Source organism: Caretta caretta, chromosome 1, assembly GCF_965140235.1.
Source record: "Caretta caretta isolate rCarCar2 chromosome 1, rCarCar1.hap1, whole genome shotgun sequence".
Classification (NCBI taxonomy): domain Eukaryota; kingdom Metazoa; phylum Chordata; order Testudines; family Cheloniidae; genus Caretta; species Caretta caretta.
In genome coordinates, this window is record NC_134206.1 from 258,749,629 (window position 1) to 258,761,904 (window position 12,276).

At 45.5% G+C, this 12,276-nt stretch overlaps 1 protein-coding gene across 1 annotated transcript; it reads right to left on the bottom strand.

The window, feature by feature from the left end:
- Positions 1 to 13: 13 nt before the first annotated feature.
- On the bottom strand, positions 14 to 6,565 carry TST (thiosulfate sulfurtransferase). The gene is made up of 2 exons (XM_048833360.2): positions 5,875 to 6,565; positions 14 to 514 (listed from the first exon to the last, which is right to left on the bottom strand). The coding sequence occupies exons 1-2, from the start codon at positions 6,467 to 6,469 to the stop codon at positions 216 to 218; spliced, it is 894 nt and encodes a 297-aa protein (XP_048689317.2). The 5' UTR covers positions 6,470 to 6,565; the 3' UTR covers positions 14 to 215.
- Between the last annotated feature and the right edge of the window lie 5,711 nt (positions 6,566 to 12,276).

Sequence of the window (12,276 nt, forward strand, 5' to 3'; positions counted from 1 at the left end):
CACAGACACGTAATCGGAAGGCAGAGATTTTATTCAGTGGCATCATTAAAAAAGAAAGAGACTAAAAACCACTAATTGTTCTTACAGAACTGGACTAACTGTAACACAGAATATTTTATGTTCCTTCCCCTCATTTCCAGCTCCCTTGAACGAAGACAGTTGACAAACCCCACTCTCAATGAATGCTAAAGGACTGCATTGCAACCTCTCCCCCTTTATGCCTTGTTGCGCTTCCACTCAGAGAGCTTGTGCTCCGGCGGGGCCTGGCGGAACCACTCTGACCAGGATCCATCATAGATGGCCACATCTGGCTTGCCACAAAGGTATGCTGCCAGGGCGATGTGGCATGCCGTGACCCCCTTACGGCACGTGGCGATGAGTGGCTGTGAGAGGTCCACCTTCTTCTCCTGGAACATGGTCCGAATCTCCTCTGGGCTCTTCTCAAAGCCGGCTTCAGTGAGGAATTTAAAGAAGGGCATGTTCAGCGAGCCGGGGATGTGACCTGGTTCAAGCCCTAAAACACCCCCGGGGACAGAGGAAAGGACGTGTGAGGAGAGCGTTCAAAAGACATCCATATAACATAGCATGTTCATAGCCTATAAATCCCTTCAAGGGAATATTTCACCATCTGAGACGACATTGGGGGTACAGAGTGACAAGCCAGAAGTTACAGAAGTAAAAGCCTTGGCTAAGACACTATGGCCCAGATCCTCAAAAGTATTTAAGTGCATTGAATTCAAGGGGAGTTAGGCACCTAAATTCCTTTGAGGATTTGGGCCTAAGATTCTTCATGGCCAGAGGTACCATCACTGCTGAGATTCAAGAGCAGGCTAGAGCAGATATTGATGGACCTGGTGTAAAGAGAAACCTAACAAAAAATGTAAGAAAGAATCAGATTGGAAGATTCAGTGGCCTCTACCATTTCCTATATGGGCTAAATTCACGAGAGTTGCATGCGCTTATGTCAGTAGTGAATTTGGCTCCAAGAATTTATGAAATTATCTCTGTTGCCAGCAATGTTGGGTGAGGATGACGTGAACAGTCAGGAGCCAGAAATATCATGAAAACTGTTCTGAGCCCAGCATTTAGGTGTGTCACTCACAGATGGTCTTCTAGAGAAGAGAGTTGTCAGGCCTGGAGCATTTAGGGTCACCACTGGCTAGTCATTTACAGCAGGGCCAAGTGTGGGTCAAACATCACCACTAGTGTGAGTGGAGAATTTAGATTTTTGTCGCATTTTAAATCCATTCTGCATTGATGTAAACGAGGGTCAGACTTTCTGCTGGCGTAAATTACTTCAAGGAAGCTCTGCTAATTTGTGCCAGCTGAGAATCTGACCTAAGGGTAAAGCCCGTTAGTGTGAGAGAGGCTTCAAAAATGATGAATGAGATTTTAAATGTCTCACTGAAACACACAGCAAACTCCATTACGGGCCTGATCCAAAGTCCATTAAAGTCAGTGGGAGTCTTTCCATTGACTTTAATGGACTTAGGATCAAGCCCTATAAGAGTAGGAGACTTTAAACACTGGCTTGAAATTAGTCTCCACTGAATGAGACTGGTTTGAATTTCTAAAGAGCCTGGAAGAGACAAGTCATGGGACAATCAGATAATAATCTATTTCTTAAAGACAGGTCGCCCCCAGTCCCAAAATCAGTGGGATGGTCCTGATGGTCATAGATTTGTCCCCCACAAAGACCGAGTCACCAATTAATTTCAGGCCTCACAATGCCCTGACCTTGCATCATAATGCAGCATCACAATGTTATGTCTATATGTGATGATGTTGCAGTTTCATCACTCATGGATGCAGCATTACAATGTGACGTTGCAAAGACTGTGGCAGGTTATTTTGTCCCACAGGTAAAGCTAGAGGGTTGGGAGGCAGAATCTGTGACAGTGCTAGATCCCTTTGGAAGACTGCTCTGTGATGGTGTGATCACCCACTGTTCCAGACGGACATTATTCGTCTCATTTGCTTCTTGATTTGTCTCCTCTGAGCTCCTTAGAAACTGGCTCCAGCTCCCAGCAGTATCCACGCACTTCCCTTGAAAACAGGCTCAGCATTGGCTGGCAAATGCTGAGCTGAGAACAATTTTTACTCCTGGCTTTTTTTAAATTAAGAAATATATATTGATTTGAACTGCTGTTTCAGTCCTCGGGTGTCTCCTGACCCAAGCCCACAGGTGGCCTACATCTAGAGATTTGATTTATGTTTTTAATTATTAAAACCGTGTCCTTCAGAGCAGGCTCAGTGTGCGTTCACACCTAGCAAAAACAATACAAAATGAGTTAATCAAATACTGTCTGAAAACAGACGCTCAATCCTCAAGCTGCTAAATAGCACAGAAATATCCTCTTAGTCCATCCCTCTCTCCTCCCTGGGTCTTTCAGGGTGAGCAGAACGCAGCACGTGGAGCACAAGGAGCAATGGAATTCTGGAGAATGGGAGGGGCAGGGAAGCAGAGGAGTCAGAGAATACAGGGGATGGGGTTGAAGAGTTGCAGGAGAAAAGGAAAGTGGAAGGATGACAGGGATCTGCATGGGCCCGGGGACGCTAAGCCTCTCCAAACAGCCAAGCCGTGGCCCTGCCTACGCTCCGCCCCGAGGCCCAGGTCCCGCATCCTGCTCTTCCCCTGTGGCCCTGCCCACGCTGCGTCTCTTCCTACCCTCATCTGCCTCTCCCCCGAAGCTGGTGGGGGCTTGGGGCAGCTGGGTACTTGGGGTGGCTGGGGCAGGCGGGCTAGGTTCGGCTCAGCTGGTCTCCTCTGGCCACAGTGGGGGCTCAGGGCTCCTCTGGCTCTGGCGGTTGAGGGTGAGGGGAGAGGAGGGCGGAAGCAGCAGGGTAGGGGTGGAGCCTCAAGCAGAAGAGGCAGCACAAGCACTAGCATCCCCGAATGGGGGTTCATGTGCCACCTATGGGGATCTGGGCAATAGTTCCTAACAAACAATTTATTTGGAAAGTTGACCCTCTTTTTCTGTTGTCTGCCAAGAAACAGAGAGAGTCTCAAGTGTATTTATTCACGAGTTCTTAAGCAAATAATTCTTGCTGGGCAGATGGTTTGTGCCAAATATTTTAAATGTGACATTGCTTGTAAATTAGTCATGATGATGATGATGATTATTGTTTATTTGATTTATGGTAGCACTGGGAGCCCCCACCCAAGATCGGAGCCCCATCGTGCTAGATGCTGTTTAAAAACAGTCCATGTCCCAAGGAACCCAATCTAACAGACAAAAGGTGGGAGAAAGGAGAGAATGATCCCCATTTTACAGAGGGGGCCTTGAGGCACAGAGAGGTGAAGTGACTTGCTTAAGGAAGAGAATAGCAGAGCCAGTAATGGAACTTTGGTCTCCTAAAGACCAGGCCACTTCTTCAACCTCAGGAACACACTTCTTCTCTAAGCCAGATGCCCTTGTTTCAGTTCCCTGTAAGGGGAAATGAGGAAAAGAGTAACAAATGTGCCATAATTAATTAGCTGTTTCCTAACCTGAGGGGGTGGGACTAAAAGGTCAGGTGATAGTTTAATGAACATGTGGGCCTTATAAAAGGACTGAGAGAGCTCACTCTGCTGGTGGAAACACAGGGAGTGGGCAGGCTCCTATGGAAGGCCTTAAGACAGGGCCTATAGAGTTCAGGGAACCCAGTGCCCTATATCAGAGTAGGGAAGGCTGCAAGGAACAGAGCCCAGAAGGGACTGAGAATAGTATTTCAGGGGAGCCAGCCTGGGAGTGGAGGGCCCTATGCCAGAGCTATAAAAACTGGCCCAGGTAGCCCAAAAGGGGTTGGGAACAGAGTCCAGAGGCTGGGCTGAAAAAAAGCTCCTGAAGGGCAGAAGAGCTTTTTTTATTTGTTGGGCCTTTTAGCTGGTCTTTTGCTACCCAGTCTGTGATTTGGACAGAGGGCTATGCCACGTCTCTAGACAGACTGGTGTGTGGAGAACTGAGGAAATCCACCCTAGGGAGGGAAACTGAGGCAGGGAGTGCTGGCAGTGCCACACTTTGGCACTATGGGGTAGCTATGCACTATGGCAATGACCTGTGTAATCAGCCAACAACAGCAGGGATTTCAGATTGCACAGCTGAGTGTAAGTTCTTCATTTTACAACGTGCAGTTTGCACTCAGGGTGTTAACTGATTTGAAAACAGCTTTTAGCGACTTATCGAGCACGCCGTGCTGTGGGTGTGTATATGTGCCTGGAAGGCTCCTCTGCTGGAATACTTGCAGAAAGCAAACACAAAAGGGGGACCACCCGGTCCCAGGGAACTAATTCAAAACTAAGAATTAATAATCACTGAAATGTTCGAGTTCTTACAGCATTTGCAGGCTGATGACAACTCCCTACTTCCACTCTAGGGAGAAGGAATATGGAATCCATCTGTCCCCAGCAAGGAGTATTTTGTGTGCATTTCAGATTGAATTTCAATCTCCACGTACTGAACTCAGATGCAATCCCAGATCTTAATACTCTAAAAAAGGGAACTAACAACAAGCACATCTCCTGATTTTTCACTGCTGTAACCTTTGTCATGCCATACCTCCTCTTCCATCCTCATCCCACCTTGTGTTAGTCCTGCAATTGGATCCACATATGTGGAGCCTTGTGCCTGTGTACAGCCCCACCAAAGTCAATGAAGCTCTGGATGGGCTCAGGAGTCTGCCTGCATGGATCCGACTGGAGGATCAGGACCTTAGATTGTAATCTTTTTTTTGGGCAGGCCCAGTGCTTAATTTGTAATGAAAGAGGTGCGGGGGCTGAAGCAATTAGGTGCTGGAACTCAAGCAATTTTTTTATTTTCATAAATGAAGCGGCAAGTCCAGAGGTGCCGGGGCTATGAACTTCCAAGCCCAGAGGTGCAAACCCTGGCACAAATTAAACTCTGGGCAGGCTCCTCTCCCTTTCTAACTGTAAAACACCCTGCACACACGTCTGGCTCTCCAGAAATAAGAACAACAACAATCTTGGTGCACATGCACAACTTGACTGGCTTTCTGCTCCATGTTCAGAAATCAGAAGGCGGAGCAAAAAATCCTGACATTTAAAAAGATCTCGTGATTTTTAAATTATTCCTATGATTTTGGGGGTTGTTTTTGTGCTATATGAACTCTTAGATTTGGCAATAAGGATGTTTTCCTTTAACTTCAAATTGAGCAAAATTCCATTCCAGGCATGCGTCTATATAAACTCTCCCCAAACATACAGCCTCTCCCACTGCGGCAGCTCTAGCCCTTTGTTCAGGCTGATAATGTTACAGTTGTACAAACCATGCCACTTGTCTGGAAAAGGGAGGGGAGGAGGGTCTGAGCTGCTGGGATACGGTTTGGGACTCTCTCTCTTTAAAATGGTTGGGTTTATATGGTAAAGATTCAAAGGGCAAACAACCAGTCATGCAAGTTCTCTGTTGACTGGGAACTTGATTTATCCCTCAAGGGAAAACAGATCTCTCATGTTACAAGGAAGGCAAAGTGCAAGCATGAAAACCAACCACGTGTGCATGTGTTAACATTAGATAAGGAGGCCCTATTCTCCCATATCAGCGGTATGATTAACTCTGCAAGGGGGCAATAGGGCATAGGGGAAAAAAACACCTCCAGACTTCAGGGAAATTTGTGATTGGATCTGAACTTCACAGCTGCCCATCTTTATAACAGGTCCAAAGAAAACCCTAAATCTGAACAGCCCTGAACTCAGAATAGATTCAGATCTGTTTGCTGAAATTTGGGCACCGTGAGTGCATATCAGTGAGGAGAGGTGTGTGTTAGTGTGAGTTGCGAGCATGCATTACTGCAGGTGTGTTTGTTAGCAGGGAGGAGGGGTAGTGCCTGAGCAAAAATCCAGCTGTAGTTGAAAGAGATGCCATGTGCTGCTCCTACCTTCGTTCCCTGGTTCTGGTTCTGTCCCCCGGTACCTCCCCTCAGACCTGGAATCCACCACCAGGAACCGCTTGGATTCCATGTTCTCTACCATGTCTGTATAGGTCTTCAGCAGGGACCTGTTCAAGGTTGCCTTAAACACTGCTGGCTCTGGCCGGCTGAGCTCCGATGTCACAGGGTGACCCTCCTTCACCCAGTTCTTGAACCCGCCATTCAGCACGGAGACTGTTCTGTGCCCAAAGACCCGGAACATCCACCAGGCTCGGGGTGCATAGAAGCTCCCCAAGTCATCTCCATCATACACCACCACATGCGTGTCATTGCTGATCCCCAGGTGCCCAACATAGTTGGCGAAGTGTGCCTCGCTGGGCAGCATGAGCTCATAGGGTGACGACTTATCTTTACACTCCTCGATATCGAAAAATGAGGCCCCAGGTATATGCTTGTCTCGGAACTCCTGCTGGGCATCCCTCTCCCCAGGAGGGTACCAGGATACATCGAGCACCTGCAGGCTGGGCCCAATCCGGTTGGCCAGGACAGATTCTGAGAGCCACCTGGTGGAGACCAGAGCTCTGTACAGTACTTGCTGCACCATTGTGTCCAAGACTGTGTTTGTGCTGTGAACTGAGAGCTTAGCACTGTACGTGAGTGCAGGAACTGTACCACCACAGGGGTGAAATGGAAGGAGCCACGTCTACTGGAATCCCAGCTCCTGGTATCTGGTTCTCAGCCAATCAGCTGGCTGGACTGAGACAGCTCTAAAAACTCCACCCCCTCTTCTCCCTCCTTCCCCCCAAGCCTCCTCTCCCCAGCTAGCTGCCAGTCCCAGAACACTATTGCAAGCAACTGGTGGATTTGTTCCATATCCCTAATTTCTTATTTGTGGTACCAGCTCCTTATTTAAAGGTCAAAATTATTTTTAAAACATATCTATGTAAGGGTAATGTTTTAGATATGTTATCAAATTAACGTAATGGAATGTGATAAACATTTAAATTAGTAATTGGTACTGGCTGTATATGACAGACATTTCAGATCACCCCAAAATGACATGTCCCTGTGACCATCATACTGCTATGAAGGAAGTGGGGCCTGGGACATGCCACTCACCAAAGATATGGGCAGCTGTGAAGTTCAGATCTAGATGCAAACCTCCCTGAAGTCGGGAGGTGATAGCCTCCTGTGCCCTAAATGGAGTGTGAATAAGGAACTGGGGTTTTGATTGTGTACGTGACAAAGTATGTTTCAGGTCACCCCCCAAGTGACAAGTTCCTGCAATTGTTATTTCATTATGAAGAGATGAGGAAATGCCATTCTCAGAGGTGACCCTTTATTTTTGGTCTGTCAAATATATTACCCCAATGTATTATTTTGTGTTATCTTTTTTAGTAAACATACAATATGCAGGTAAAAATCAACAAAAAGCAATATTCAGTCATGTGTTGCAAATCCAGCTGTGATGTTTTCACATAAATTATATGATAGTTACAAATGAAGAAATCAGTAGGAACTCTGGTGTGATTATAGAGGAATTAAGAAGCTGAAAAATAGCTAAATTTATCAAAAATCATTTAATTGGATTACAGATATAAAAACATTTCTTTTTATTAGTATTGTGTCTTTTGCTCATTCTACAATAAAAATAATATGGAGACCCTACTTGGTCACAGCTGGCTCCCAAATAATCATGTTTATTACCTGCAATCATACAAGTTCTAGGTTAATACTATCCTGCTGCTCTGAGTGGTTTCTGGTGGCTTCTAAACCACAGAAAACAGTGAGCACCACTACTTAAAGGGATCCTGCCCTATACCTATATATGCTACAATTAGTCGAATCAGCCAGCGTCTTTACAGTTGCTGTCAGGCTTATACAGCAGCAATGTGGCTGGGTACACTTTAATGGAATTTGGGGGACTGGATTCTTTATCTGTGGCTAGAATATCTCTACCTCATTTCCTTTTTAATTCCAAAATTCCATCTTAGAAATGCCCGCCCTCAGTTTGACGAAGTTTGTGGAAAAATACAAAATGGCTCCCAGTGTTTATGGTGTCCTAACAACTCTGGGCCTATAATAACAACACCTTTTCTTTTATAAACTTTACAGTTTATGCAAATAATTGTGATGACCTCTACTGAACTAATCAATATTTTAAATATGAAAGCTACATTCAAGTTACATGGAAAAGAGCTACAGTGAGGACAGATAATGGAGTTTTCCGAGGTAGGGGCATTTCATTTTTGTCTGAATAGTCGTTGAATGGTATATGAAAAGACCCCGGTCACTGCTTTGATTTGACTTCCAAAATGCATCTTGTTTTCTTTCAACTTATTTGCTATCATGCACAGAAATCTCTGATGGAAATAGCTATGGGTCAAAATTTTCAATCTTTCTATGATCAGACTAAATGCAAGTATAAAGAACAAGATGCATGGTTCACCATTAATGAAATGGTGTGTACTCAGCTGACACAATCCAGTGAACTTGTTCACTTTGACTGTGACATAAGTAAAGAAGTTGCTATTTATTATAATAAAAGAATGTTAATTAATTGAGCAATTGTTGCTGTTGTTAGTGCTGATCACTGGTGGCAGCTATATTTAAGTATTCCTAAAGATGTGTATAATAAGACCCTGTTTTGCACAGAAGGGAAGTTTCTTTGTGAATTTCTGCTTAAAATTGCTGCATAATTTGGTGCTGCCTGCTTCTCCACAAGGAGTTTTTTATAGTCTGTAATCCTGACACAATCAACCTACTGCACCAAACTTCCACGGGGAGGGGGAAACTTTGAAAAAGGTGCGTGTGCAGAAGGGCTTGTAAAAAGGCTTCAAAAATTCAGAGATTTTCAGGCCAGAAGTGACATTAGATCATCTAGTCTGCTTTCCTGTATCACCATAGAATTTCATCCTGTTAGCCTGTATTGAGTCCAGTAACAACTTGTGTTTGACTAAAATACATCTTTGAGAATGGCTTCCACCCTTGATTTGAAGAATCCACCAAGGGCATTGGTAATTTGTTCCAATTGTTGATCATCCTGACTCGCACAAATTTGTGAGTAATTTCTAGTTTGAATTTGTCTGGCTTCAGCTTCCAGCCATTGGTTCCTGTTCTGCCTCTCTCTGCTAGTTTAAAGAGCCTTTAGTATCCAATATTTTGTCCATGTGAAGTGGACCCCTGCACCTGACCCAAACCCGATAGGATCCGACAAGAAGTCTCAGGTTCGGGTCAGGTCAGATTGGAAAACAACCCAACCCTCTTGGGCTTGGGTTGGGTCAGCTCTGCTCCCCATTTCCTGTCCCTGCCTGGCCCGCTCCTTCCAGTTTCCACCTTGCTGTGCACTGTGTGTGCTGCGAAGTGAGCGTGCCGAGCAGTCACAGGGCTTGTGTTGACCGCATGGACAGGTCACAGGAGGTGGCGCTATCTCAGGTTTGATGGGTTGGGGTTGGGTTGGAAAATGACTTGACCCTCTTGGGGTTGGGTCAGGTCAGTTGGGCTTGGGTCCAGTTCAAGTCCAGTCAGGCTTAAAATTTAGGCCTGTGCAGACCTCTAATGTGAAGGTATTTATATACCATAATCAAGTCACGTCTCAATCTTCTTTTTGATACACTAAACAGACTGAGCTCTCCAAATCTCTCATTGTAAGGCACAAGCCTCTTCTACCAACTCTATACTTCCTAAACAGGTTATAACCATTCATGTGAATTTTCCCATCAGGCTTCAGTAATGCCAATTATATAATTTTTTTCTCCTCATTGAGAATTTCTACTTCCTGTTACTTGTTACCCAGACTCCTAGCACTGATATATAAGCAATTTAAGAATGTCTTCTCTTTGCGTTCTTTGCCACATCAGTCCAATTTTTTCAAGATGTCAAGTCTGAAGTTTTGTACTGCATTTGCCTCCTTAGCACCCTCCCCTTGCATTGGTAGTTTAATGGCCTCCTAGCTGCTCTAGTTCATCTGCATTTGAGAAGGTTAGCTCCCTACCTGTGAGATGCAGCCCATCCTGTTTGTACGGCCTCTCTCCCACTGAAAGGTTCAACAAAACCAACACCTTTAGCCTCACACCAATCGTGCAGCCAACAATTCACCTCCAGTATTTTCTGCCTTCTCTCATTCATGGGACCAGTATGATCTCCAAGAAGATCACTTAAACTTTCCTTTTCTTCCACTCGCTTCCAACATGTCTAGGGTCTTCTATAATAATTCTATAGTTCCATGTGATGCTTGTCATGGGTTCCAATGTGTATCATAATCAATTGCCAGTCAACTTCATAAACCTGTCTAACTACAGTTACCTCTCATATCTTCTCGCCAGGGAGACAGCACACCATCCTATTGTCCTTCTGCCTCTTGTTTAATTTTCTGTCTGCTCTTCTTAATATGGAGTCACTGATGATGATGATTTGCATTCTTAGGATGGCTGAAGAACTTCTCTTGGTAGCTTATTTCCTATTGTAAGGACACCCATCAGCTATGTCCCCTGTGGCTTTCTGTTCCATTCATCGGAGAAAAGGTTCTTCTATAGTAGATTTGCTACCTGAAAACATTTTGATACTTCTCATTGGGTTGAATGCCTCCTGACTCTCATTCCCCTCTTGGTCACAGACTGCCTCTTTGGTTTCTACTCTCTCCAAGTCTCTTATCACTGATCACCTTGTGGTGTCTGTGACAATGATTTCCAAATCTGGTTGTCCAAGAAGTCTTCATTGCCTCGGATAAATCTATTGTGGCTTCCAGCAAAGAGGAAAACATAGCACATCCAATGCAAGTCACAGCAGCTGTACCCTCATTATCCCTATCTGCTACCTTATGTAAAGACATATCCAGTGATGAGCTGGCAAAAGCTGAAGAACCGGTTCCTTCAGTTGCTCCGGGTCTTCGGCGGCTCTTCGATGGCAGGTCCTTCAGTCACTCCAGGTCTTTGGCGGCACTGAAGGTCCCGCCGCCGAAGTGCTGCCGAAGACCCAGAGTGACTGAAGGGCTCGCCATGGAAGTGCCGCCAAAGACCCGGAGTGCCGCCGGGTGAGTACAAATTAAAAAGGGATTCTCAGGGGAGCCTCCCCAGCTGAGAGCTCAGGTGGGCCAGACAGGATAGTCCCGCGGGCCGGAGTTTGCCTCACTGAGACCCAAAACCGGCTTTCAAAAGTTCTAAACCGGCTTTAAAAGTTAACAACTGGTTCGTGCGAACCGGTACAAACCAGCTCCAGCTCACCACTGTACATATCTAAAACTGGTTTCACAATCCCTCTGTAAACTCCCAGTGAGATTTATCTGGTTTGTCTCTCCTGTTCACCTGGAAACTGATATATATTAAGCCTCACTGTTCACCTACCTCCCTCACAAACAGGGAGGGAATAACCACTCAGAGACATCAAACACTAGTTCTGTTCAAAATCCAGCCACCAGGCCCTCACTGAGACCCAAACAGATCTGTCTCACCCAGGCAGTTCAGGGACCCATAGCCCAGGTACACAACCCTGATGGAGAACAAACAAACAGATAGAACAAACACAGCAGTCACCAAGTCCCTGTAGCTGCAAGCATAGGATCCACATATTCATCTTCTGAAATGGCCCTGTTTGCCATTCCTGTTCCCATTCCCTTCTAAAAGGTGTGTATCTGTTTGGGGGTCAGGGAGAGGGCTGGTGATATGGGCCACAATTTTTCTCATAGAAAAAGTTTCAAGTCAGGGAGTTGCATGTCTCAAATCCATCAGACCGGTTTAACAGTTGAGTGGCTGCGTCACCTGGGGTGACCCGAGACTTATTTTGTCAGGTATGCCCTGTCAAAACCCAGCTCCTTTTTCAAACTCCATATAGAAAATATAAGTAAGGTGGAGATGTGACATCTTATTGCACAATAACAAAGCTTCAGGTCAATGAATGGCAGGCCCCAGTTTCTTCAGTCTGACGGTTGCTGGGATGTATCACTTGGGGTGCCCCAAAGATGTATTTTGTCATGTACAGCCTGTCAAGCCCCAGCTCATTATTCAAACTCCATGTACAAAATGGAAATGGGGTGGGGGCATGACATGTGGCAGCACACTGCTGAAGAAGAACACTTCAGGTTGGCAAGCGGTGTGCCCCAGCTCCTTCAGAACAGTCTGACAATCATAGAGACATGTCACTTGGGGTGACCTGAGACTTATTTTGTCACGTGCAGTCAGTCAAATCCCAGCTCTTTATTCAAGCCCCATTTACAAGGTAGTAGTGGGGCAGGACCACGACATGTAACAGCATAAGTTGCAGGAACTACACTTTGGGTCAGGCAGCAGCCTATCCCAGCTCCTTCAGAACAGATTGTTGGTCACAGGCATGTGTCACTGCAGGTGACATGAGATTTAGTTTGTTATGTACAGTCAGTCAAATACCATCTTATTTGCTTATGTAATTAATAATTAA

Coding starts and splice junctions, on each gene's coding strand:
- TST (XM_048833360.2), bottom strand. CDS start 6,469: ATGGTGCAGCAAGTACTGTACAGAGCTCTGGTCTCCACCAGGTGGCTC. Junction 515..5,874: donor ACCAGAACCAGGGAACGAAG/GTAGGAGCAGCA, acceptor GGGGTGTTTTAG/GGCTTGAACCAGGTCACATC.